The 26,145-nt window shown below is 47.1% G+C and overlaps 2 protein-coding genes and 1 long non-coding RNA gene across 5 annotated transcripts; 1 reads left to right on the forward strand and 2 right to left on the reverse strand.

Annotated features, from left to right (window-relative positions):
- Window positions 1-13: 13 nt before the first annotated feature.
- LOC135377254 (band 3 anion transport protein-like) lies at window positions 14-20,615 on the reverse strand. Its single transcript, XM_064609560.1, is given in 20 exon segments — window positions 14-212; window positions 274-444; window positions 494-663; window positions 724-977; window positions 1,035-1,192; window positions 1,254-1,343; window positions 1,400-1,858; window positions 1,913-2,061; window positions 2,121-2,622; window positions 3,245-3,349; window positions 3,398-3,577; window positions 3,635-3,755; window positions 3,818-4,200; window positions 6,178-6,338; window positions 6,473-6,621; window positions 6,773-6,851; window positions 6,918-7,045; window positions 8,596-8,720; window positions 18,309-18,571; window positions 20,507-20,615. Coding segments are annotated over 19 exon segments (3,723 nt in total). The 5' UTR covers window positions 18,567-18,571; window positions 20,507-20,615; the 3' UTR covers window positions 14-131.
- LOC135377257 (uncharacterized) lies at window positions 10,742-13,409 on the reverse strand. 2 transcript variants are annotated; one of them, XR_010418103.1, is made up of 4 exons: window positions 13,237-13,409; window positions 13,084-13,167; window positions 12,623-12,711; window positions 10,742-11,327 (listed from the first exon to the last, which is right to left on the reverse strand). It is a non-coding gene; the product is annotated as an uncharacterized LOC135377257 (long non-coding RNA). The 2 variants fall into 2 exon arrangements; XR_010418102.1 differs by lacking the exon at window positions 10,742-11,327 and having other exon boundaries at window positions 11,329-12,711.
- Window positions 20,616-20,878: 263 nt separating the features above from the next.
- On the forward strand, window positions 20,879-23,644 carry LOC135396486 (SOSS complex subunit B2-like). Of its 2 annotated transcripts, none has more exons than XM_064627494.1 (7): window positions 20,879-21,097; window positions 21,156-21,261; window positions 21,339-21,477; window positions 21,548-21,619; window positions 22,442-22,523; window positions 23,376-23,430; window positions 23,491-23,644. In XM_064627494.1, the coding sequence occupies exons 2-7, from the start codon at window positions 21,186-21,188 to the stop codon at window positions 23,604-23,606; spliced, it is 540 nt and encodes a 179-aa protein (XP_064483564.1). In that variant the 5' UTR covers window positions 20,879-21,097; window positions 21,156-21,185; the 3' UTR covers window positions 23,607-23,644. The 2 variants fall into 2 exon arrangements, with proteins under 2 accessions (XP_064483564.1, XP_064483557.1); XM_064627487.1 differs by having other exon boundaries at window positions 20,881-21,097; window positions 23,488-23,644.
- Window positions 23,645-26,145: the final 2,501 nt, after the last annotated feature.

A 26,145-nucleotide genomic window follows, 5' to 3' on the forward strand; every position in this document is an offset into this window, starting at 1 on the left:
ATAAAAACAACTATTAATAAAACAACTTTTAATATATGCTATAAGATATAGTGTTGTGCCCTCCGTTAACAGAAACAATGTAAGAGCGTGTTAAGGCAAGCAATATTTGATCGTGTCTCGAGATAACTTCCTCAACTGGGCAGTATCGTCTGCTGATAGAAGTCGGGATCGTCTTCTTCGTCAGACTGCAAGCTCACGTCTTCGCCGTCTAACTGAAATATGAGCCATATAAGAGTGTGGGAACCATGTAAGAGTGTGTGTCCCCCTGCTTACGTATTGTAGCTCCTTCTGGGTGAACAAATACTTGAGCTGCATTCGCAGGGGGATCATGAGAAGCAGCACAAAAGGGAAGGCGAGAGCAAGCGACGATGACTTGACCACCCACAAGATGACCAAGCACACCACTTGGATGAGAGTGTACAAGTGCATCTTGATAGCTTTCACCTGCAAGAGGACGTTTCAGAGGAAGAGCCACGAGGATTGCGACACGTACCTTTTGCGCATAAGGCACATTGGGGAAATGCTTGGTGGGCTTGAAAAACAGGATAAGCCTCTCAAAAAGTTGGATCCCAATCATGGAGGTGATGCCCATGTAGAGAAAGACACCGAAGAGCACAGCTACTGGAACTTCCCGCAACAGAGGGCTCATGAACACCGACAGGCCTGTAGGAACACACACACACGGTGAAGCGAGGCTTTGGAGACGCAACCTTTTGCGCTTACCAACGAGAAGCGCAACAACGAAGTTTGTCACTCGTTGCTCTTTCACTCCGAGTATATGAGGCGACTCCCCCGGGGCATGTGTCCGACTCATGACGGTCAGTGAAGCTAAGTGGGACACAGAACGCACCGTCGCAGCGCACACCCAGGGGGCGCCCAAGAAGGCACATCCCACTTCCATGTAGCAAATGAGCATGAGGTCCAAGTGAAAACCAGAACCTTTCTTGAGCTTGCGCTCTTTCTTGCTTAGTATCAATCTGGAAAAGCATTCATTGAAAGCGAGCACTTACTTGGAAGAACCTTGGAAGACTTACTCGCAGATTTCAATCTCGAGGAACAAGAGGATGAAGACGAGTACGGCTCCAACTGCAGCCACAAAGACGTGCCACCAGATAAAAGTCGAGCTAATAGGTGAAATGAGCCATCCACGGCCCTCTCGGCTTGTGCTCAGGCCGCTTGGCACTTGAAGTTTCTTTAGAAGCACACACACTCTCTATTGTATTGGATCTCGTTCCTCCCGCAACTTTACCTACCTGAGAATACGTGTTCGGGATAAAATAATCCATGCTCACAATGATGACAATCGTAATGGGAATTCCAAAGTCTCCGAGAGCTCTTCGAGCCTGAAATCCCAATGCCATTCCATTGCCATTCCACGGGTGATAGACACGCCACTTACGTTTCGTCCCAGGAAGCTACTGTTACGAAATTTCCTCAGGAAATCCGCCATGAGAAAAGTAGAAAACATGAGAATGAAAGAAAGCAGAGCCGTATTGGGTTGCCGTTGGGCGTCTTCTTGGTCCACGAGTATGGTGAGATTCGTCGTACCGTTGGTTATGTCGCAGTATGCACTTGCAGGTAACAGGGGGTGTTGGACAAATATCTGCCAATCGCAGGATGAGATGAAGGAGCGTCTTTTTGAAGCCATTTGACTCTCACTTACCACATAGAGCTTATTCATAGATTCAAAGAGGTACAGCAGAGAAATGAGCGAAGCAAAGATCTCTTGCGTAAACCTGGTGAAAAAGCGCACCAAAGTGCTCCCTTCAAAGGCAACCACCAATGTGGCCAGAATAGCTATCCATATGCCGATCCACACTCGGATGGGCAAAAATTCCACGTCGTTCTCTTGACAGAACTGTCAACAGTAAAGAGTGTGAGTACCCGTTGAAAGGCCAAGGAGAGTACTCACCGAGTAAAGAAGTTCGTCGAATAAAAGCACGGGTCCCGTTACCCCTATAATAACGAGCGGTTGGCCAGAAAGGAGAGAAAACAAGATTCCAGTGGCGCAGGTGGCCACTAAGGTTTCCGAAACGCCGATTAAATTATGAGTTTTATCACCTGAAAGGAGATGATGACTCCATCATGTTTCAAAATAGGACCACATGACAGACATATACCTATTAATCCCCCAAATGTGATGGCCCCGGAGAGGGCAGCAAAATATATGAATATAGCTGTGGCTATACACTGGGCATCCAGGCCGTCCTTGAGGTCGCTCAGATACCAAGGGTAGCGATTCTTCATGTCGCTTATGAGACCTCCGAAAAGACGACCACCACGCTTTAAGGGCTCGTAATGGACCGCTGCTGGTTCCTGGGCTGCATCAAATAGTTACGCACATTTTCACCGCTCTGCACTGGTCTGGTTCGGCACATTTTCGCTCGTCTTACTGGTCTGCATAGAATACCTATGTGCGACGAGATCCTTACGTGGCTTCTTTTGCTGCTGGAGTTTGCGTTTTCGGATGCCTTCGTATTTCCTCTTAATATCCTCAACGGGCAGAAGTGATTTGCGGTCCCAGTCCCCTGGTGGTAGTACAATGCTGTCGTCCAAAAACTCGTTGATGGCCCTCAAAAGGTCGCGTCGGTCCTCTGCTTTATAAGCGACCGTGTGAAAACTCTGAAACACATTATGCTCGGATCAACATCCCCATCAACAATAAAAGTAAATGGTGCGTCGTTGTATCAACATGTTCCAGGGGACAAAAAAAAAAAGAGAAAACTATACTATAGCTTACCAAAATGGCTAATATTATAAATATTCGCAAATTACAAAAGAGGGGACCACGAAGGCATTTCTATTTGACGGGCGACACCGAGACTTACATGAACGAGCCATCACAATTTTAACAGTTGCAAACCACCCGATGCCAGGAGCAACTGCTACATCACGCTAATGCCCCACTGGATGACACCCGACACGACGTCGCTTGCATGCGGCAGAAGTAGATGAGGAGTTCTCAGAGTGGAGATGCCGAGCCAAAAAGTTGGACGTACCAAACTTTCTCCGCAGAGTTTAGCAGTGTTCACGAGAGCTCTTGGCCAATGAGGTGACGTGTCCAAACCGCGCTTCCTCGTTTTTCCTCCGCTGCTTTTCGCCGTTGTCGCGCCAGTTTTCGTACGATTAAAATTTGAACCTAATGAGCTCCAGAAGCATCGAAACGAGGGGAAATGCACGCTACAGGGCGGACCGAGCAAAATATCCGAGTGGTAATGATTACCGGAGGGTGCGTGAAACTTACATTGTTGGACATAAGAGTAGATATGGAACGACCAATTTCGTGATAATCCATGTCTGTGTCGGTAGGCCCCAGGAGAATGAAGAAGAATCGGACGGGTATTGGTACCTGAAAGACAAGCTTGTAGACAAAATGGTGGACAGGAAGAGTGCGTACCTCCATCAGGTTGGGCATGGTCTGCCCCTGAGCCAATCTCACAAAAGCAATACTGGGTTGATCCAGATATTCTAAACCTCCTACGAGCACGGCGGTCGCTTCCGCGTCCTCGGGGATCCTTCGAAGGATGTTGGCATCGGGCTTGCGCAAATCCTCCCAAGAACACCCGACTTGGTTCTCCTGTCAGAGAGTCGGTGCTCAGCTCTCGTGTATGTTACACGTTGGGGGCAAGCTTACCCCGATAGAAACGCGCGTTTCCGGGCTCAGTAGAGGCATACTTCGATTACCGGCGTTGCCATTAACGTGGTCCTGAGACGACGTAGTCAGATTGCTGACTAACGACGCCGACCGCAGTGACCTGCAACGAGACGCTCGGTTAACCTGCACGTTAGCAGCAGGAAATAACTGTGGCCAACACACCTGAAAGCTGTCAACGTCCCGGAGGAATTTCTGCGTAGAAACGTGTTGAGACCCCTTTCGGCAGCGTGCCTGTGACGTAAGAGCAGCACTCGAAGCACTGCTCCATGGTTCTCGGCCGATATTTGTTCGCTGAGCACCATGTTGTCCACCACTTTGTTGGCGATGCCCGTCAGGTCCTTTTCTTCCAGGTCCAGCAGTATCGTGCCTTGCTCGATGCACTTTCTTAGACATAGGAGAGAGTGGAAGGAAAGCGACGCGACGTGTGGTTTTCCCCAGCGATCCACGTCCTCTTCCAGGTTTTCTTCGTATTTGATCCAACGGGCCGTTTCTTTCCACTCGTACGTGTCACGATCTGGGACCAGCTCGTCCAGTTCCACAAAAATCTGCACATTCTCTTCCGGGTCACCTTCGTAAACACTTTTCTTTAGGACTGCATGACTATATTGTATGACATATTTTCTAACCAGTATGGCATATATGTATGTACAAGAGAAAGACTGTTGTCTATAACATATAACATGCAGGGCGTTTCACCTAACATATTAAAATCTACTTGTCAACGCTCGGGGGCATTACTTCTACGCGCTTTTATCAAATTTAGTTTACGAGAAATTCAATTCTCTCAACTGATCTCCAAAATTTGCCAAGTCAACCTCGTATGTTTTTTTACAGAACGTGCATGTCGGAAGTGCTCCATTTACTCTACAAAATACATTTCCTAGTACTTTGGTAACAGCTGAAAAAAATTATGGAAACAGTCGTTTCGAGACGCGCAAATTGTCGAGCGAGCTCAGTTTTCTGTCAAGTTAATGCAAGGTGCAGCCCTTCCTTCTTGCTCTTCTTTCGGATAACTTCATGTTGCCGTTATCAGCAGAAGCTTGGAAAAGTGAATGAGCAGGCACTTCTCCTGGCGTACCTTGAAACGACGGCTTTTGCAATTTTTTTCCCCAGCTATTACCATTGTAGTAGTGAATGTATTTTGCTATAGAATGAGGGAAATCCACTTTCTGTTTCTGTAAAAAAAAAAAAAGAAGTGAGGTTCACTTTGCAAGTTTTGGAGTTGAATTGGGAAAATTGAATTTCTCGCAAATTACATTGCTAAAAGTGCCGAGAAGTAATGGCAAAATCTCTCCCGCGATAAATAGCGTTGACAACTAATTTTTGAATACGATTTATTATAGCATTAGGTAAAACACCCTGTATATTAGTTGGCAAGGAGAAACATGACCCTGTGCTGGAAGTAGCTCCTCAAACTCAAGGAGATGTTGCCATGTGATCATTGCTTGTCTCCTGTTCCTATATTGTACCCTGTATACATGTGGAGGGCCTTTTTTGGGTTAAACCCGATTTCTCCCTGAATTCCAATTTATATGAAATCCTCAAGTGATGTTTCCACTGAAGACGAACAAAGGTCGCCACATGTAAGAATGGGTCACTTACGTTCCCAGCAGTACACCCATGTGTGTCAGCACACTCTATGCCTTCGGAGATTAGCGCTGATACGTCACACACACACAAAAAAAAAGGTAGGAGAGGAGCCAAGAGGAGAAACAAACACACCCGATAACAGCCGGAGGCACAATTATTGCCCGATTTCTCCCCAAATTACAGTGTGTGAGTTAGGGCTCCTAGGAATTGTTGCATGTACTGCTACAGTGTAGTTTTGGGGCACCAAATAATAATTGGCCGAGGCACGAGGCTGCGCGACATGTGACATCATGAGAGTCATCTCCATCTTCACCTTTGTCTGCGGAAGCACGATCGCTGTGGTCCTCGTGAGGGTCAGTCACTTTTGTCGGGCCTGGATTCGTACTTGGAAGTGTTCTACCAATGATACTACACGCATTACATTGGTATCATTCCTTCTCACCTCTGTGAGTCTTTGTGAGTTTCTTTTATGACCGTCAGCCCAGAAATAATCACTGTATAATGGTTAGATAGTTACATACTCCTAATTATTTCCTTCCGACTTTAAAGGGAGACTTCGGAAGGATTCGAAAAAAATTAGGTGAGCATCATACTGAACACAAACTGCTTCCTTGATACCGAATACAACATTTGCGTTCATTTTGTGCGAGTAACTAATTCGTAAATGATGACAATACCAAACCGAAACCAAAATGCAAAACGCACAGCGGTTCGCCAGGAGGAAGATACTGTGAAGTCACCCGGCATTGTCGTCTGCTACGAAGCTTGCATCCTTCCATGCAGGATGACGTCGGCAGTGTTGCGCTCACTTCGTAATAATTCGTTGGAATAAAATCTGCGCACTTTGGGAACGCGATATTTGGTATGTATGTTTCTGACACCGCGATAGGCACTGTTGCGGAGTCCCACTTTAACTGTGTCCACAACATTACCTCATGGGGCTTTCTGTCATACGTCTTCCTCATGTAGGCCACAGAGTGGCGCTTTCCCAAACCCTTGTCTTGGGTCGCATCTTCGGGTAGTGGCAGGTGGGTGGCCGACTTGGCATGGATCTTGTGGCGACGCATCCCTTTCGGGTCTTCAAACCTGTGACCTACAGAGAGCAAGTACTCCCGGTATTGCAAGTAAATGGACTGCAAGACCCGACCACTGATGGACCAATAAGGCGTCGTTGCATTACAAGCTCTAGAAAAGTGTCTGTCACAAAGTCTCAAGAAATGGACGTACTCGCCATATCTTCCAGATCAGCTGACTGCAGCATGACAGCTTCCTCGGGTTCAGTGATGACGCGTGTCTTATCGTTGGCATCATGAAGGATCATCAACGTCGGGTCATAGACATACCTGCGGCGCTTGTGCCGGCGATGATGGTGATGCCTAAAATTGCGAGGGGTTCTTAGGGCAAGTAACTACACAAGGTGCGAGGGGATGTCACAAACAGGCTCACATCTCTCCTAGCGTCAATTTGCGTAGCACTCATATCTTGCAAAATCTGAGCTTCGTCCAAGATGTTCAAGTGACGGTTTACCTTTCCTTTGTTCGATGTGGCTGAGTTGCCTTGGCGGTCATGCTTGGCGGTGCCGGCGGTTGTGCAGGCTCGTCAGACCCTTAAAAAAAATATATATATATATATATTGCATTCAGTTTGGGAAGGGAGAAGCTTGGAGGCACACCTAGGATGAAAGCTACTTTATGCTGCCCATTTTGGTCCTGCGAAGAATCTCGAACTGTCGACGAGAGAGGGATATCTTGGTACTGGTTCTGGTAGTCGGCCGTCCTTGTGTCCAGGCTAGGGAAGAAGCTGCGCAAAGATATTCATTCATTCATGTTCATACACGACAGTGTAGCATTAAGAGGTACGAATTTCACATAAACACCGTGTGGTGACAGGGTTCCCATAGTTTTGGCAATCGAGATATCGAGATGCGCCTCGTCTGCGTTTGTGTGCTGTAAGATGCATGGCAGCACCATCTCATAGAATACATACAATGCCCTCTTTTTTTTTTTTCGGGGAACGCTCGTTAACACCTGTGTTTCTTTAAAGGTCCAGGTGCTGTACTGGTTTCCGAATTCTCCCAAACCATGTCCTTGTCTGTTCCATCTCAGCGGGATGTTTGTCCTGGCCTCTTGTGTTGGCCGTTGTTCCTGGTAGGTCTGATGGCAGAATGTCAGGGTAGTCTGTGGTCGTATAGTAATAGCTTTCTCCATGGGCATGAGATGGTATCAGTTGGCCATCCTTGCTCACAATATTTAGTCAGACAGCTTAGTTTAGACAAGCTGGGTTATTCTGTTGTTCTTTTCTGATGTCGGTAGCCCTGCAACAATAACCTGCACAAGTGCATCAAACTCTTGCTCAAAATCTCCACTGTCTTGAAAGCACGTCTGCTGCTATGAGCACTTTACCAGGAGTGTACCTAATGTCATAAACACCTCATCTTCAAGCACTGTGGTGTAACCCTGGTGTAACCCCTCATCCAGGTACTTTCACATCAAAATTGGGCTTTTGGTCAGTTTCGATTGCAACCTTGATGCCTGTGATAATACGGTCTTTGAAACAGTCACATGCCCACACGATTCTGAGAGCAATATTTTTTTAGCCTCTGTAGACGCCTTCCTCTCGGTGTAGAACGGCTCCAAGCCCGAAAGATGAAGCATCTAAGGAGAGCATAGTGGGTTTCCTCGGGTCGCCAACTGCTCAACGTCTAGTCGCCGTTGAAAAGCTCGACTCTGTTCATGTCCCCACGATCATTCATTTTTCGAGCTTAACAGTGTGGGATGAGCCAGGTTAGGCAACATTAGGCAACATCCAAGAGGCGGACCCTGATGTTGCTTGGGATGACTTTGTTCAACCAGATGATGACATAGACATTGCACAGTTGTTCATCGACACTATTCACAAAGCACTCTGAACTCAGAAGAATCCAATGATGAGGCTGACGAGAATCACCACCAGTGCCAGTGGGTGCATCAGTTGCGACTGAATACATCATGATACATCATGTACCCTCAGGCTCTGTGCACGTTGCAGAGCTGAACAAAAGCACCGTCTAATATCAGGCTTTTAAGCATAGCCTTGCATCAATGTGTTTCCCTTTCTTTTTTTCATTTTATTTTTTTCAAAGTGTCGCGTGATGTTACATATGGGCTCAACTGTAGTAACTAGTTTCCAATCATTACACCGACCAATCAATGAACTGCGGGAGCTAACTGTGGGCACATGATGGTTTTCTAGTGTGTCACTTAGTAGAGAACATGATGGACATTTTACAGATGACTGAATGCCAGAAAACAGTAAAGGATAGGGATTATTCAGTTTCTGTTTCTGCACCCAATAACCAAAACCAAACATACCCATAACTTCCCAGCAATGGCTCTTCCGAAGATATGGAAGCTTTCTTCAGGGAGGACTTGAGGGGTCGATCGGCTTGAGAAACCACAATCTTGGGTACGGTCGATGGTCCCGGGGCATCGGTCTCCTGCGAAAATAAACTGTCATTCCGAATGGGACATTTTCAGGGTCCGGATAAGAACGTGAAACCCGTATTTTTTACGCAGTTATTTCGAGTATGTAGGTAAGGAAAGCAAACTATCTGGCAAGGTACCACGATAGGGAGAGCTGTGAAGGGGCCTACGTTGTTAGGCTGAACATGAATGCCGCAGATTAGAGCAGTTTCGGTGAAAGATATAGTAGCCTGACATGCGGCATTGTTCAAAAGTCAACTGGGAGAGTTTCGAGGGACAAGATTCACCTCACTTGACCAAGACTTTGCAAGCTGAGGCCTGTGCCTTTAGTGCTCCAAGAAAGAGTAGAAGAAGAACTGCAGAGGCTTCAATGGGAAGGGATTATAAATAATTGCAGCCGGTCTTTATTTCTCACCCCTGCTGATGACACTGAGGCAGTATCTGCATCCTTGACATTAAATAATTCTGAGTCTTTGGACTACTCCGGTGTTCGCGTTTTGTCCGACATCGTGCACCGTTTAACGCACATATTTAAACGGTGTCTCTCTGTTGGTACTTTTCCAGAGAAGATGCGGATCGCCAAAGTGACAAAACTACATAAAGGGGGAGATGGGAGTCGGTTATCTAACTGTCGACCGACATCAATGCTTCCAGCGTCCTCGAGAGCTCCGGAGAAGGTTATACGTAGCAGGCTATCGTCATTTCTGGATAAACATTTGCTCATCACAAAGTCTCAATATGGCTTTCGTAAACAAAGGTCTAACTGTTAAAACCATAGAAATCATTCTTGAGAATTTTGCTAAGCTTACTCTCGGTGTCTACATAGAATTTACAAAAGCATTTGACACCATTAACCATATTATTTTAAAGCACAAGCTACTTTGCTATGATGTGCGTAATGTTCCTTCCTCTCTCCTAAGTTTGTACCTGGAGCATCGGACACAATGCGCTTGTTGCTCCATTAAGCCCATTTCAAGTGGGACCCCAGGGAAGCATATTGGGACCCCTATTGTTTACTATTTACATAAAGTCAACCCACTTTTTATGAACGTTCGCTTTGTGAACAGTTTGCTGAGAAACCAGCCATGTTCACGGCACTATTGGAGGTTTCTGTTTGTCTCCTTACTCAGGCCTGTGAAAGGATATTGCGAGGGAATTTGGGGACCAAGACGTTTAGGGAAGTTCTCGCAGAACAGCGTTCCGACTTGCATTGGGAGAGCCGAGTACGTGCTCTCATGTTTTGGAAATGGTCCGAGTGAATCTGCCTCATTTGTAACTAACAATTATCGACTTGAAGAGTCGTCAGCGTGCAGCAGAGGCGGGAAAACAAGTTGCGTGGATATCCCAAGTTACCAGTTTTAGCTCAGTGTGAAATAGCTTCCATGTAGAAGCAGTCACAACAAAGCGTTGGGGAGAGATGCCCTTCAGGCTGCAGCGCAACGGTGTGCTCCCATTGTTTGATACATTGGCACAGCAGACTCCTGTCGTAGAGTGTGCCATCTCTCAGACGCCGACGAGGTTGTTAGTGAGCTGGCGTTGCAGTAAGTTGGCGGTAGCAGTGCTCACTTTCGCCACTTGCTTGACAGTTCAAGTTCAAAAGTTCCGGTGCGACCAACTAGTGCAACGGCTTTCTGTTCCATGCTGTATCCCGAAAACCGATAGCCTTTCTTGTTGCCAACATTTCTGCGAAAGCAACGACACAAATTGCAGATTTTGATGCTATATCGTCACGATTAGTCAGATTTTGTCACGATTTTGTCAGATGTCCTTGGTATTTTTTTCGCAGACGAAGGCTATCTTGCTTTGAGTGCCATGCCGTAAAGCAGCCATCAGCTATGTTTGTTAACACCGTGCACGATGTAAACAAACATGTTGTGTATCATACACACGTGTATGATATGTGCTGTTAATTCGAAGCATGTGGCAAACCAGTAAGAATTTATTGGATTATTTATCGGTGGAAAGCATATATTGTTTGTCTACCAAGTAAACAGTGTTTCAAGTTCCTGTTCAAGTTCAAGTTCCCAGTTTCAAATGGGACCGGTTAGAAACCAGTTGATCGAACTTGTCCCAGTTCAATAACACTGTTCACCCGGTCCTAGTTGAGACTGGGACCAGTTAGAAACCAGTTTGGCAAACTGATACTGGTTGCAACTGGGGCTGGGTGAACTGTTTTATCAAACAGGAACCAGTTCAAGTGGAACCACTTCAACCAGTCCCAGTCTCAAATGGGACCGGTTAGAAACCAGCTGGGCCAACTGGAACTAGTTGATCGAACTGGTCCCTGTTCAATAACACGGTTCACCCACCCCTAGTTGAGACTGGGACCAGTTACAAACCAGTTTGGCAAACTGGTACCGGTTGCAATGGAGACTGCGTGAACCCTGTTATCATACAGGGACCAGTTTGATCACACAACTGGTTTCTGGCAGGTCCTAGTCTCAACTGGTACCAGGCCGCCCAACTGGTTTCCAAACACCATTGTTGAGCTGGGACCGGTTGAAGTGGTTCCACTCGGAGCGGTCCCTGTTTGATAACACAGTTTAGCTGGTACCAGCCCAACAGGTATGTAACTGGTGCCCCTTCGCAGGATTGCTGTCGCCAAAGGCAGATCCAAGGAACTGCAACGCAAAAATGCATTTTATTTGTAGTCAAACATTAAACATATTCTAATGTACATGGAGCATAACAATGACATAATTAAGTCATAGCAGTTGAGGAACTACAGCGTTACATGAAATAGATAATACTTGATGTTAGTTTTTCTGCCTGGGAAGGGACCAAACAAAGTGTTAAAAATGACTTCTGTGCTACTTTAAACATCTCGTACATTTTGCAATTGTTATATTCGAGTAAATCAGTTTATTATGCACCCTGTGTCTTGCCTCCGGTTCATTCCTATCTCAGAATGCACTATTTACTGCAGATGTTTGAGCAGAGGTTGAACGTAGCACGACACGGTCGTATGACTCGATTCATCCGACTGTCGAATCAAGTCTGCAGTCCCACTGACAAAACTATCCGTACGACACCGGTCTTGTTGTCATGTCGCAGTGGTGTCGCGTCAGTATGATGGTGACATCCTTGGACAAAGACTCTGCACGACACGACTGCTTTCGACTTGTCACAAGCTGTTGTATGTCGTGCCGCGCCAGTGTGACAGACCCCGAAGTCTTTGCAGCTTCCATCTGCATCCAGTTTCCCAACAACTAGATGAGCTACATAACCTGAGAGTCTGATAGGGGATGCATTGGTTCAAACAAATGCATCATTCATTGCGGGAGCAGGAACACACAAAATACAAATATAACAATTCCAAATGAGCTTTTGTTAACACTAACCAACCTTACAAAAAATTTAAATCTGATTTTTGCCTACTATAAAGTTACTTTCTGACTGTTCCTATAACTTGGTCTTGCAATCTTCGTAGATATTATTGCAAACCTGTCCCAGTACCGAAACCAAAACTTCCCCCAAACATGTAAACTCGTCCAACTTGAAGTCTCCAGTAGCATGCGCCAATAATAATCGGGGAATATACTGAAATACCAAAGTTGATAGTTTCATATTTTTGCCAACGTTGCATAATACCGCAGATTTCTGCTGAAATTTTGGGCAACGAAGCTAAACAAAGCTTATAGCGACAGCGAAGCCATATACAACCTCTGGATGTCTCACGGACAGAAATTGTACTAACATAGTTTGTTCAATGTTACCGCTCGAACCGGTATACAGGACAACCCGAGGCTACATTTCGGGTAATTTGAGGCATGTGGGGGGCTGTGGTTATCCTGTGGACACTGTGACAGGTTTTTCCTGGGTTCTACAGGTAGTGTACGATTCTATTTCTTTATTTACTTGTGGTGGGTGGTTACACAGTAAAGACAGCAGATACAAAACAAAGAACGCTTATTACACAATAAGGAGCTTCAAAGCGGCACATCTACGGGCACTTGAGTCCCTTAGTCTGGTGGAATGTAGTTGGCGTTGGCTTCCACTGGCTCACTGCAAAAGAAGAACGGGGTTAAATATTTTTATTTTAAAATAATTTTTCTGGAGCATCCTAGCTATAGCTTTCACAGCACTGAGCATAGCTTTATTTTGTCACCGTCAGTTAATTCCATGCGTCGTTCTAGACCTACACCGATAAATATGTCACAATGCAAAATGCACCTCTGAACCGGGCGTACCATCTGCAAGTGCATTCACATGCGGAGCATACAACCTGAAAACATGAGACAATCGATGTTCTGAGGCTGGAACACACAGAAAGGCCAAATACGTACAAAGCCCCAAGTGCTTAAGAATTTATTTTCTTCATCTTTAACACTTTGCTATCCGAAATAAATGGCACTCTGACAGGATTCGTGTACCTACCTCGATCACCGATTTCCCCGCTTGAGCGAACACCGTTTCTTCCTCGATATATCAGCAACTGATGTTCCCAACATGGCGGCTGACCTGTTGCGGAAGACGAACATGACCCACATGAGATGCGTCTGCTCGCCATTCTGTTTCTGCACAGCTTACCTGTCGTTCACGTTGCTGCTTCAGCGACACTTTAGTGGGATCCGCCCTTAACTGAAGTGAGCGCATGTTGTGTAGCTCACAGTCATCGACAAGCAAACTGGTCGTCAAAACCAACGACGATGATGATGATGATCCTGGAGGCTATCCTGGCTATCCCCTTTGTATCGGGCGGGCTTCGTAGCAAGGGGATGAAACTCGCGAGTTCACTTGCGGACTAAAGTGAGGCGCTGCGAGCTTTTCGCGTCATCAAACGTCATGAAACGTCAGAATTTTTACGTCGAAGCGCGAGTTCTCAACCGTCACGAGCCCATTGGCTCCTGAGGCCGCTCCCCCGGTATGCGAGCGCTCATTGGTTGGTTTGAAATTATGAACTTCCCTTGGCGCGCTCAAACCGGCGACCGTGTCGGCGGTGCCGGAGCAACTACAGCAACTCGCCGCAAAGTTTCGAAATGTGTTGGGTGCAGCAGGGACGCAAGCAAAGCATCTACGCCGGTACCGCTTTGGATGGTTTTTAGTGTCCTTCCCTAACATGTTGTCGATACCAACTCTGAAAAACTCGGTGCCTCATGGATACTTCTGCAAGTCAATTGAGTGGTAGATAAGTGGAAGGCAGGTCTGCTTCGCTTGCTTGGTGCGACAACGATTCAAAAAGGACGAACACTGTGTTTTTCCGCTACTCACTCGATGACAGGCAAGTCAGTTCCTATTCTATTTTGCCGCTTAACATAACATAGCGCCGCACCTGTGGCATCTACGCAGCATTTTGGCAGGTAGAATTTTTGGTTTTCACGCTTCTGATCCCTATCTTTCTTGTTCAGGTATAAGCACTCAACTCATATCTGCTTCAGAATGGCATCTGCGTGGATACAGTAGAATGGATATGACACTCAGAGTGGTTGGATCATCATCTTTCGGCATAGCAGCTTCACAATTTCCTTTGTGACGGATCAACCAGGCGCCTACACAAGCAGCAATATGGACATGTTCTCTGTCATGCCGGACCTCTGAATGTGTGTGCCTGTGCAGCCAATATACTGTTGTTCTACTGTGAAATCTTCCACGTGAGACATCAGCTATCAGTGAATGCAAAGTTGCTTCGGCATTTCATTCGAACTTCAGAAACAATGTTCATATCATGTTTGTGTTGTGCACAGCTACAGCAGACTTCATATTTGTGCTTTGGAAATACCAATCCCGGAAAATAAAGCACTTTGTGTGTAACAGAAACAGCCAACGCTTCCACATTTTGTTATTTATTTCACTCGACGCGAACGGAGATCCACAACCACCCAGAACTGCTCCGAACCGCCAAAGCGGGGGAGAGGGAGAGAACAGATGGGAAAGGGAAAGCCTCGCCAGCGTCACAGATCACCCAGGGAGACAAAAAAAAGCAAAGCAAAAAGCTACTCAACCGACGTCCAACGATTGGCCCAACGCTTGAGGTCACGTGAGTTTTTCCCAACAATAGAATTATACTACACGTTCATTCCCCTGCTTCGTAGCGTGTACTACGCGTCCTAGCCAGACTCTAATAAGAGTATGAACAGTTGGCGCGTTCCATCTTGCTCGCTTTTCTTCCACCAAAGTTCTAGCGGTCCTAGTCTCTTTTTCGTAGGCTATCTATTCGTCAGTCCCAAAACAAAGTGCTTCGGAGGAGGAGCCTGTCGCCGCTTCGTGGGAGATTTGAGGTTTTGTTTCAGTGTTCACATCACAGATGGCGCAACCTGTCGTTGTCGGCTGATGTAGATGTAACTGGTGCACGGAGGGAGACGAGGAAACAGCAGAGCATGTCATCTTGAGATGTATGGGACTCAACCCGACACCAAAAGAGGGCGTTGAGCTACGGGAGGCGCTCGGCTTTGAAAATGGCATCAGGTTCAGGTTCGCCTAATGGCCAGTTCTCACTTGGCGACGCCCGACGCGGCGTCGTGAGTGGGCGGCGGAAGTAGAGGCGCATTTCCGCCGCCTCGTCAGCGCGCACAATTTTCATGTTCCCACCACAGTGGCCTTCCGTCGTTCAAAGCAGACGAAAAATCAGGGGGCGTGGCCTTTCTGTGTCACCTAATTGGTCGCAAGCTGTCGTTCTCGGCATCTCTCGCCGACGTCGTGAACGAAGTTCGGCATGGCAGTTTTTTTTGGCTCGACGTCTCTCCTTTCCCGACTCCGGAAATGCGCGTCTATTTCCGCCGCCCGCTCACGACGCCCGACGCGACGTCGTGAGCGGGCGGCGGAAATAGACGCGCATTTCCGGAGTCGGGAGGGGAGAGGCATCGAGCCAAAAAAACTGCCGTGCCGACCTTCTTTCACGACGTCGGCGAGAGCTGCCGAGAACGACAGCTTGCGACCAATAAGGTGACACAGAAAGGCCACGCCTCCTGATTTTTCGTCTGCTTTGGACGACGGAATGCCACTGTGGTGGGAACATGAAAATCGTGCGCGCTGACGGGGCGGCGGAAATGCGCCTCTACTTCCGCCGCCCGCTCACGACGCCGCGTCGTGCGTCGCCAAGTGAGAACTGGCCCTTAGGGGAGTCACCACAAGGGTGCTATGCATGGAAAATGGCGGGGGATGGCTGGACCAAGACGCGGTTGCGACGACGAAATCTCGATTGAACGACTGGTGGCGCAGAAAGAGAAATAACTAATAGGGTTTTATTAAATACTAAATACAAAACAACCAAATACTCTATGAATTAACCAATTTGTAGCTTTATTTTTACTTTCTTAACAGGCTATAGGTGGCGTATGCTAACGCCCGATGCAAAGAGCATCCATTCTGTTAACTTCTGGGCATACTGGATCACATCCCAATCTGCCGAATCCCAGTTCGCCGAATGCAGTTGAGCGGATTGTTTTTTGGGGGAAAGGTCAACCCCTTTCGGCAAGAGTTGGGTATGTTGGAAAATGATCTATGGGTAGGAAATCATTTAATCACTCAGTGAACGGTGGCTGGAGAACTAGAAATGACACCCACCAATCCCAATATCATTAGCAATATTTATGACGAACAACTGAGGGGGACGTCTCTGTATCAATATGAGAGAACTGATGTTCTGAGGCTGGAACAACATAGAAGGGACAATCACATACTTGAGGCCTTGTATGTGATCGTCCCTTCTATGTTGTTCCAGCCTCAGCACATCAGTTCTCTCATGTTCAACATTTGCCGCTTGCGTCGATCCCTGTCGTATGAATGTGTGTATGAGTGTGCAAAAATGTAAGAGTGAAAGGAGGATGAGTGAGAGAGAGTGACTTGTTTGTCCCTTCAGATGACGCACCCTGGAAGTCGCTGAGAAGGCGTGGGAGAAGGAAGATGTGGGTTCGAGTCCTACAGCTGGCTAACCTTTTCAGTGACTTTCATCTTTCATCTCTGTATCAAGCTTCTCTTGTGTGTGACCTTCCTGTGTACGTTCCCTGGTCTCGGGGGTTTTTCGTATCAAATCCTTGCCATCAGCTCGCACGTTTTTTCGACATTCTTTCATTAACAATTTTATTGCTGTTTAGTAATTTGTTCATTTACAGTAAGAAAAATATCTCTTCAGTCCGTTAAATTTTCTTGGCTATTTTTTAAAACATTTTAAAGGTATTTCATTACGGTTCCTAGACCTAGAAGCCGTGAGCTCTGCGTCCCTATCGTGCGAGGTCCTATCGTCGTAACGTTGTGGCTGGCTATAATCGCTTATTAACCAAATTACAGCGAAAGCGTAATGCTTGTCAAGGCAGTGAAAAGCTCCGTGAGAGATGAACGTAGCAATCGATATGGTTGGTTGACGGCGTGTTAGTTACTGAGCGGAGTAAGACAAGTTGCACTGGGAGGCACGCCGGCGAGAGGGAAGCAGCAGGTGATGGAGAGCCCCGGGGTCCGGGCCTCTTCAGTGGCCCGCCCGACCCAGTGCCCGACGGTTACCAACACCAGGAGACGTGAGGAGGGGGGCCCTGCATCCCCGGGGTACGTAATTTCTCACACCGTCCCTGCTGGGAGGACAGTGCGCCCCTAGGTCACCTTCATGGGGAACTTTGCCAACATCTGAGGAGAACCCAGGGAAAACAACCAGACAGCGCATTCGGCGATGGTCTTAGCCGTCACGGTGGTAAAGTAAATTCGGCGAATTGGGAAGGGACATGTCGGTCATTCGTCCAGTCGAACCAGCACATTTGGAGGTCAAGGAACTATGGCGATCTCCTGGCCTTCAATGCATTCGGCGAGTTAGGATTCGGCAGATTGGGAGGACATGAGCTCTTATTCTCTGCCGCCACTCCCCGCAGATCGAGCTCCGAAATCTAAAAGCAGTCAACTTCCGATCGAGCTATCGTAGAATTTCTCTTGCCTGCACACTGTTGCCATCCGTGAGCTGCCAATCTCCTCTCGATTTCGTGCATGATCTCCCACCCCAGTCAAAAACGCGTGGCGGGAATGAACTGCATTTTGGGATCACAGGTACCAATGAAGCAGACTTGCGAGCCAAGTACACCAGATTAATGCCTATCGAAGTCCACAGCGCTAACTTTCATCAAATTCCATTGCCAAGTGTACTGATACGGATGCCCACACGATGTCCTCTGGCCATCGGACGGTCGTAGTTCACTGTATAATTTGGGGACGTTAGATATCCTTCAAGAGTATTCTACGGAGGTCTACGGGACATCGATTCAGGCAGTTTGCTCTGGGACAATAACCGGACATCCGTAGGGCAGATGTGGTTGTCCTTTGCATTTTTTGCAATAGATCTCTACCGTCTCTACCCGAGAAACGTCTTCATGACGTTGGTAAATAAACCGAAACAAGGGGACCGAAGGGGAGGGCCGGGTTCCACGAGTGGGCACTTGGTCGCGTCGCTTTCAGAGACCATCGGAAGCCCTCCTTTCGGGCTGGACCTTATCCGCCACTAGCTTTGAACGTAGTTCAACCCTACCAAATTGATGGCGCTGTCGAACACTATGACGTCATTTGTTTACAAACAAAGACTGCTAAGGCTGCTCCCAGGTAACGCGAGCGTCCTTTCGAGCCGAAAAATGTAGAAAATCGGTTCTACGTTTTTCACTGTACTGTTGCAGAAAGGAGAAAACGCTTACCTTAGGTGCCTCAGCAACGGTGGGTAGATCCTCAGAACGGCGATGGTGATAGTGCTTCTTAAGTGGTTGATGGTGGTGTGGGAAACCAGCACCCCGATGCATCTTGTAGTCATCCTCATCATAATGATGCTCTTTAGTGGGCTTATCTTCAATGTCCGTCAGCTTAAATTCCTCACTGGGACTCATCAACTCATCGATGGCTTCCAGAACACTGCCTTCGTCCTTCCATAACTGAGAACTCATGCGCCGACTGTCCATCTTGACTGTTTTTTGAAACGGGTCCAAATATATTAGCGAGTGGATAATCAAACGCAATTCTGCTGCTCAGATTGGATTTCAGACAACTCGAGAAAAATCCCCTTCAAGACGCATTTTCATCCAGGAGGAGAATTCCAAGGTCTCCTAATCCGATCCATTGCGAAAGTTAGCCCTTGAAGCCAATGAAAAACAGGCTATTGGTATGCCACTCTCATGGAGTTCCAGTAAGCCGCATAAGATATCGCCTGTCCTAGGGAATGCCTAGCGGGAGTTGGCTGGTTAACTGAAATTTTCATTCAAACTGGCCAAATTCGTTCCTTGCAAATTCAATATTAGGTCCTCGCGAAAATGCCTACTTGTACGGCACTTGCAGAGAAAAAGCTGCTCAAATACGACGTTCAGGCAGACCCCTTTTATTTGTCAAGATCTCGTTCCGGTTAGATAAAAAGGAGTTTCATCTCTCCATTTTTGGTGAAATTACGCAAATAATTACCGTCGTAAGACATTATCAACTATCGTGCAACCATTTATTGATCCAGTTTTCCCAGTCACCACGTTTTAAATTGAAAACCTCGTGACTGGCGTTTCGATTCAGTTGGCCGCTAAATCCATCTTCGTTGATGAAACGCTTCATAGGACCAGGGCCGGCGATAGGGGTAGGCGAGTAAGGCAACTGCCTTAGGCCCCGCGCACGAAACTCTCAACCAGGGATTACTTTTTTTTTTTAAATATCAAGTATGCACTTAATCGCACGCAATGAGAGAAGAATGTGTTATGTGCCATTCCGTGATGTGATGGGAAAAAGTCCCACTTTAAAGAAAAATCCACCAACCCAGCAAGCTATACCGAGGATTTCGCACCCTTCTCTACTGCTGCCATTTCCCGTACTGCTAAAATCTCCCACTGCGAAAATCTTATCATTTCTTATATTTGCATTACTGCTGGTGTGAAACAGGGCCCGCGATGTGCCTTTGCTAAGGCCCCGCACACCCCTAGCACCGGCCCTGCATAGGACAATGCTTCAGACGACCATATTTCGCTAAATAGCAAGGGAGCGGGTGTACCATGGGACCAGAGACTAGGGACAGACGAAGACTGTGGGTGCCGTCTCTAGTCTCGGAGGTTTTACCGTCATGCTTTTGTTGTCTCGCGTTTTGAACCCCGCACTGGTTGCGAAATTGTGCATTTCTGACGTCACGCGACGTTGCCCAATGGCTTTCAACGACTACGTCTTGGCTCGTTTATCCAGCTAAGCAATGCAATCTGTTGCAGACGACAGGTGCCTTCCTGCCCGTGGCACACTGTTATTCGCAGCTGCACAAACAACGAAAGACAGAAAAAAAAAAAAAGAAAAGAAAACCTCGTATCTGAGGGCCCATAAACCGTTTATCACTGACGTCGTTTGAGGACGATTATTGTACGCGACGTGCAATTGGAGAAAATTCCACCGAATAAAAGCTATAAAAAGATGGACGGCGGAAAAACAATCCCCCATATTTAAAAGGAGGAACGCAATTGAAGCGCCTTGACAGGCGAGAGAGACAATTCTCCTTATTTTCTTGCGTGATCCTTAACCCTTTAATGAGCAAACCGGTTGACTAAAGGGGGCCCCCCGTGTGGCTACTCTAGTTTCGTGCGCACGCAATACTGACCCACAGGCATAATAAACAGTTTGCGGAAACGGAAATACGGCCCTCAACTACCGCAAAAACCGCAACTTCCACAATTACATGACTCAAGATCATACGATAGTCACTGCGGCTACATGCGTTGCAAAGGTGCCGGAAAAGAATGTAGTATATCTGAGCGCTAGCATGCACTGGCGCGCCGGCACCAACGAAGCAGTTTCGTTTTCTTTTTTGGGAGGGTGTCGCTAGAACGTTCCCGGAACATGTGCACCGACGCACACTGTTATGCTCCGCACTTGGCAATCGACTCACCTGTTGTAGTCTTCTACGAACTCACTCGTTGCGACGAAATAATTTACCCGAGCCGAGGCACATTGTTGCGTTCATTAGAGTGAAAAGTAGCCGCGCCGGGGCATGACAACAATAGACCTGCTCGCTCACGATTGGTGTACAGAGTCACGTGCTCTACGTAACGAGCTGTCGCCATCTGACGAACAAAATATCAAACATATCAAAGAACTCAACATGGAACTCAAGCTCACGTAAAAAAAATGCGGCTTTTCAATCACATTCTTCTGTGACATATCCCTAGTTGACGGGATCTGCTGCATGATAAAATTACCGCAGAGGAAGATGTATTTTATTTTCAGGTTCAGTTTCGTCTAGTCGTTTTTTTTAGCTATCGCTCGCTAGGGTGGCTAGGGACTTGCGGTGACGACTGACGAGTGACGTGCGCGTGACGATATCTGAATGGCGGTGATGAGCTCCCGAGTGAGCTGATAAGAACTGCACATAGAAATAACTAGCAACAACAAACTAGCGTTCGACAGAAACTGACGTCATTTGCACTGTACCAGAGCGCAATGCCGAACGGTGCCTATCTGTAGTGTCGCAGCTAATAGAGTATATTTGGTGAAGTTAACGTTCGAGCTGTCCGCTGATACGGGCAAATTTTTTGCAGAAAGGCGCGTTTTCACTTGAACGTCGGGAGATGGATCCCACTTCAATTCGCGACTTGAAACCCGGAATGAAAAATTTGAATATAGTCTTCATCGTGTTGGATATTGGTAAGTTCGGGTTGGTTGTTCACTACTGTTGGTTGGCAGGTTGTTTGGTAGACCAGTTGAGCATAAGTGAACCGTAGGTCGGCCGAACACGACGAAAGAGGGGCATGAAGTGAGAACCTGTCGCGTCGCCGACCGCACAGGCTCCATCAACGTGTCCGTCTGGGATGAACCTGGCACCTGCCTTCAACAAGGGGACATATGCAAACTGACCAAAGGGTGAGCACTTTGAGTACCAAGTTAGAATGAGTTTTTCGAGTGAATTTCCTCTGTTTTTCACTCATACCAGTTACGCATCACTGTGGAAAAGCTGTTTGACTCTCTACACAGGAAAAGGAGGAGACATTCAGAAAATTGGCGAGTAAGTTATCACGAACAGTATTTGTTGTTCTCATAGGATTTTAAAAATCTTGTCAGGACAATGGCATTCTCGAGAGCCTCTTTTCGTACCAGACTGTGATTTTGTGTATCTAGTGGACGTTAGCTGAATACTAACGAGGCTGATGTAATAGTGTTTTGTTTGCAGCATGGAGGTTAACCGTGATTACACTTTGCAGTTTTCGTACAGCCGAGCGCACCTATTGAACACTTTGACCAGAATCTACTGTCCCCTCATACTTGTACTGATATTGCGGCCCTCAACTGGTGAATGAGCGATCACTATATCAAGATCATTTCATGGAGGCAGCTTGATGAGCGAAGGTTTTTTAAAAAAACAAACAAAGTACTGTCATAGGGATGCCTTATGAGCAATGCCCATTGGCTACGTTGTGAGCCGGAAGATATCAACCTGGGAGTAGAAAACACAATCCGCAAGGTGGGACAGCAGGATTGTCCCGCCTAAATCGGGACGTCTGCTCACATTGCGTAAAACCCATTTTTACCCCCCGATTTGCATCATCGTCACTTAAGGTAAAACCCGAAAACTGATTTGGCAAAGTGCCATCAATGCCGCCACTAGAGGACGCTGTGCTCCGCATTTCATCTTCATGTGAAATGTGAGAAACACTCATTTTTTTATATTTTGCACCCGAACATCTGCTTTTCCACCCCAATATTGCCGGATTATACTCTGTTTTATGGCTTCTGAAATAACACCCTATTTTTACCCCCGATTTTCAAAATGCATGAAACCTAAAACACAGGGCCGTATGTGTAAAAGGGAATGTTGTTCTGTTTTTAGATTTTGCCTTCCGTTCAGTGAGACTCCGTTTATGAGCGAGCCTAACCCTGAATTCCTGCAGCAGCTCCAAGCCAAATTGTTGGTGAGACAACTTTGTCATTGAGTAAATATCAATAAATAGTAAATAATAGTAAATAGTACATAAGACTAATAATAATAATAGTAAATATTAATGTTTACTTTATTCTAACCTAATATGGAACGTGCCTTGTAAAATAAATTACGGCATTTGTCACGCGTCCCACTCAACTGGAGATCCTGCTTTTGAGAAAGCACCAATTTTGTGTGTTACATGGATATACAGTCATGCTTTGCTTATCCAGTCTACCATACCGGGAACAAACCTGCTTCTGTCACAGTTATTCGGTTACCCGAACGTGAAGTACCAATGTTGGAGAACCTATCCGGAAGTGTGTTAACAGCCTCCGTCCTTGGCGTTGTTCAGGAAAAAGGGTCACATCTCACCGGGGCATTGTGTACTGCCTCTGACGGTACAGGTGTTCTGTATCCACAAGAAATCCAGATGCGAACCTCGAATGTCCAGTCTCTTGGCCTGGACTAAAATGGGCATTGATTTGGGGACATAATCCCAGAAAAAGACCACTGGAGCGACACCATCTCTTCCTTGGGATGACTCCAGAGGTGGCCCCAGCTCATACTGAGACAACTCATATCACACTCAACTTTCTCTCCTTTTTTGCGGGAATAGTTGTCTCGGTATGAGCTGTCCTGGTATGAGTTTTCCTGGTATGAATTGAGCGTGGTATGAGTTGAGTATGATAGGAGTTGTCCAGGTATGAGCTGGGTGGTCGCCGACAGCAGAGGCATGACTGTATATTCCATCCAGTCTGTAGACATTGTAAGCCCGAGAAAGTGCGCGGAATTGTAGAAAATGGCAAAAAAATGGTATCAACGGGATTTCATTTCTCAACAGAATGCAGGGATGGAGCAACGGCAATCCCCCGCAGGCGGAGACACACCATCTCCAGGTAATTACTTGGTGATTTTCTTCAACAATGAGCCCACCAATTTTTTTTTCTTTTCAGCAGGCAATGGCCATCCCAGCGGTCGTCGCCTGGTGCCTTACAGCGCAATGCGCATGCCAGTTCCCAGCCACAACAATGGCTTTGCGGCCCCGGCCAAGCCTCGACCCATCCGGAGATAGCTCGGAGTGACTGTGTTGAGATAAATGAGTGTGTGGAACCCTTCTTGTCTTCTCTCCGTCTTGGAACGTTTTCACGATACCCTCTATTTCTTGCAGATAGATAAGATTGTAAGTAACTGTTGCCCCTTCAGTATGTCCACGTAGGCAAGGTACAGCTCCCGTCAACCTTAATAATAACGCCAGGAGAAAATCTGGTCCCGAGCACGATTCAAGCAACCCTCGGGGCCGTGATTAAATCTTAGTGGCGGCTCATTCCAGCTCAAACGTCCGGGGTCGGTCAAGGGGCTCGAAATTTTGTTGCCGTAGTATCCACGCTGTGGGGATCGAGCGAAATAAAAATCGTTTCGATGTGTGATACGTAACGCGGCATCAAAAATAATCAATATTGCAGGTTTTGTGCAACTTGCGCAGATGTTCTTCTCTGTTCTCTTACATTCAAAATCGCTAGAAATGCGCTAACAAGTAGACATACCCGTCTCCAAGCGCATCTCGTTAAAATGTTTGCGATCCAGTTGCTGCGCAAGAGCCGCGCAAAGGGAGTGAGGTTTCGCGCGCAAGTTTTGAGCCACCTAGCAGAAAAGCGGATAGCTTTTGCATGTGTCTTCTGCGTGGGAAGTGGAACGCCACAAAAAAATTTCGTTGAAATCCCAGGTGGTCGAGCTACCGACCTCGGACGTTTGAGCTGGAATGGGCCTGGAACAAAATTATTGTGTTTGTTTAACGCGATGATATCGTTAGTTTAACATTCCTCCGGAGCAGGGGTGGATTTAAGGGTCTGTCATAAGGGGGGGTCTTAAGGAAATTTCATGCTTTGCAGCGCAGCATCATCCAGGAGATAGGGTTTTTACGTAGGGAACACAGCCGTATGGGGGGTCGCCTTTCCCCATAAAATCTGCCCCTGCCCAGGGGTGGCTGTTATCACACTCAGAAACGACACCGTGTTTCTCCAGTGTTGTTATTAACATTGACGGGAGCTGTACATTCATCACTACATAACGATTGCACACAAGTAGTAAACTAAGTCCTTTGGCTACACCATAAAATAGGTTGATTGTTTTAACTGCAGCAGCTATTTTTAAATGCAATTATATGAGCTACCATAGACGAATTTTGCGCAATGGACGCAATGCGAATGCGCTGAAACCTGATGGAATAGCAGTCAACTCAAGGTGCACATGGAAGCATATTTTTCTCATCTTATGTGTGTTTTTGCAGTATAAAAGCAACAGCATCATTTGCAGACAAGTGGTATAGTAAAACGTGGATATTTCAACGCACGTTCCCCATTGTGGTGCAGGGGCGGTCCCAGCGAAGTACTTTGGGGTGACGTCTGCGAGCCAGTCGCTATCCATTTGGGTTCTGGACATGGGCTCAACCTTTTCTCGCACCAAATCCTATCACTGGTAATCTATCTTGAGAGTGTCACAGGAAAAGAGACGAGAACTGGACCAGGGCGCCCCCCACTTTGGGACCGCCACTGTTCTGATAATTGCACTTTTGTACGCCTGGCACCCGAGCATGTGAGCCAATGTGGGTGGCCGTTGAACGGTCGGAGGGTGAGCGCTAAAGAGCCTGCCTGCCAGAGCGGCTACGACTGTCGGCGTTGGGAGATTGCACGACGTTCTTTTGACGAATTCGAGTGGTCATTCCGTGGCAACCCTTTTTGCCAGATCCCGAGCAGTCATGTTCGCTTGGTCAAAGCCAATCAATCTCGCATGTTCGCGTGGCGCTTTCCGGGCGCCCGGAATTTGCCAGCTAGCACTTTTTTCGCCCGGTCTCCAAAGACCGAGCATCGGGTTGCACAACTATATCCGGTGTCGTCACATCCGCACTGCAACGGTGGCGAGTGCCCTCATTGGCCCGCACGTCGAAATTCACGTGATTTAGCAGACGACGGAACCCGAAGACTGGCGACCGCGATGCCCCTTGCGTGATCCAAGAGACTAACACCGCTAGATTCCTGGCACTCATGTTCGGCTGGCAACGGTCACGAGTTCCAGCTCTGGCGCCAACCTAGCAGTTCCCGAGCGCTAGGCCATGTTGCCATGAAATGACCACCCGAATTCGCTGTTCTAGGTTAGGAAGACATCGGAGCGGATGCAAGGAACGGATGCCACCCCTTGCAGTAGAGTTTCTCCAGCAGTTGGAGTGCCCTCTAGCAGCCACGTGTTAACTGCCACCTGATGGAACTGGATGGAGAAGATCAGCGAGCAGACAATTTTAGGGACATGGTAGAGCAACACAACCTGCATATATTAAATACGAGTGATAGCTGCACTGGGCAGATAACACCATAGACTACGTTCTCACCAAAACAAACCGTAAGTCCTCTGTGCACGTCTCCTTGGCCATGCACATCGACGAAGATGGGGTGAGAAGCTGTGGCAGCGACCACAACCGTATTAAAATTAACCTTCAATGGAAAGCAAAGCCCAAGAAAATCATAATTCCACACAGTAAGCAAAAGGTCGGACGGTGGAAGATCAGAAACGAGGAAGACATTGAAAGCTTCGCACATGAACTGGAGAAGAAAATTGAA

The sequence above is a fragment of the Ornithodoros turicata genome, chromosome 1, assembly GCF_037126465.1.
Source record: "Ornithodoros turicata isolate Travis chromosome 1, ASM3712646v1, whole genome shotgun sequence".
NCBI classification, from domain to species: Eukaryota; Metazoa; Arthropoda; class Arachnida; order Ixodida; family Argasidae; genus Ornithodoros; species Ornithodoros turicata.

Coding starts and splice junctions, on each gene's coding strand:
- LOC135396486 (XM_064627487.1), top strand. CDS start 21,186: ATGGATCCCACTTCAATTCGCGACTTGAAACCCGGAATGAAAAATTTG. Junction 21,262..21,338: donor CTTCATCGTGTTGGATATTG/GTAAGTTCGGGT, acceptor AGTGAACCGTAG/GTCGGCCGAACACGACGAAA. Junction 21,478..21,547: donor ATATGCAAACTGACCAAAGG/GTGAGCACTTTG, acceptor CACTCATACCAG/TTACGCATCACTGTGGAAAA.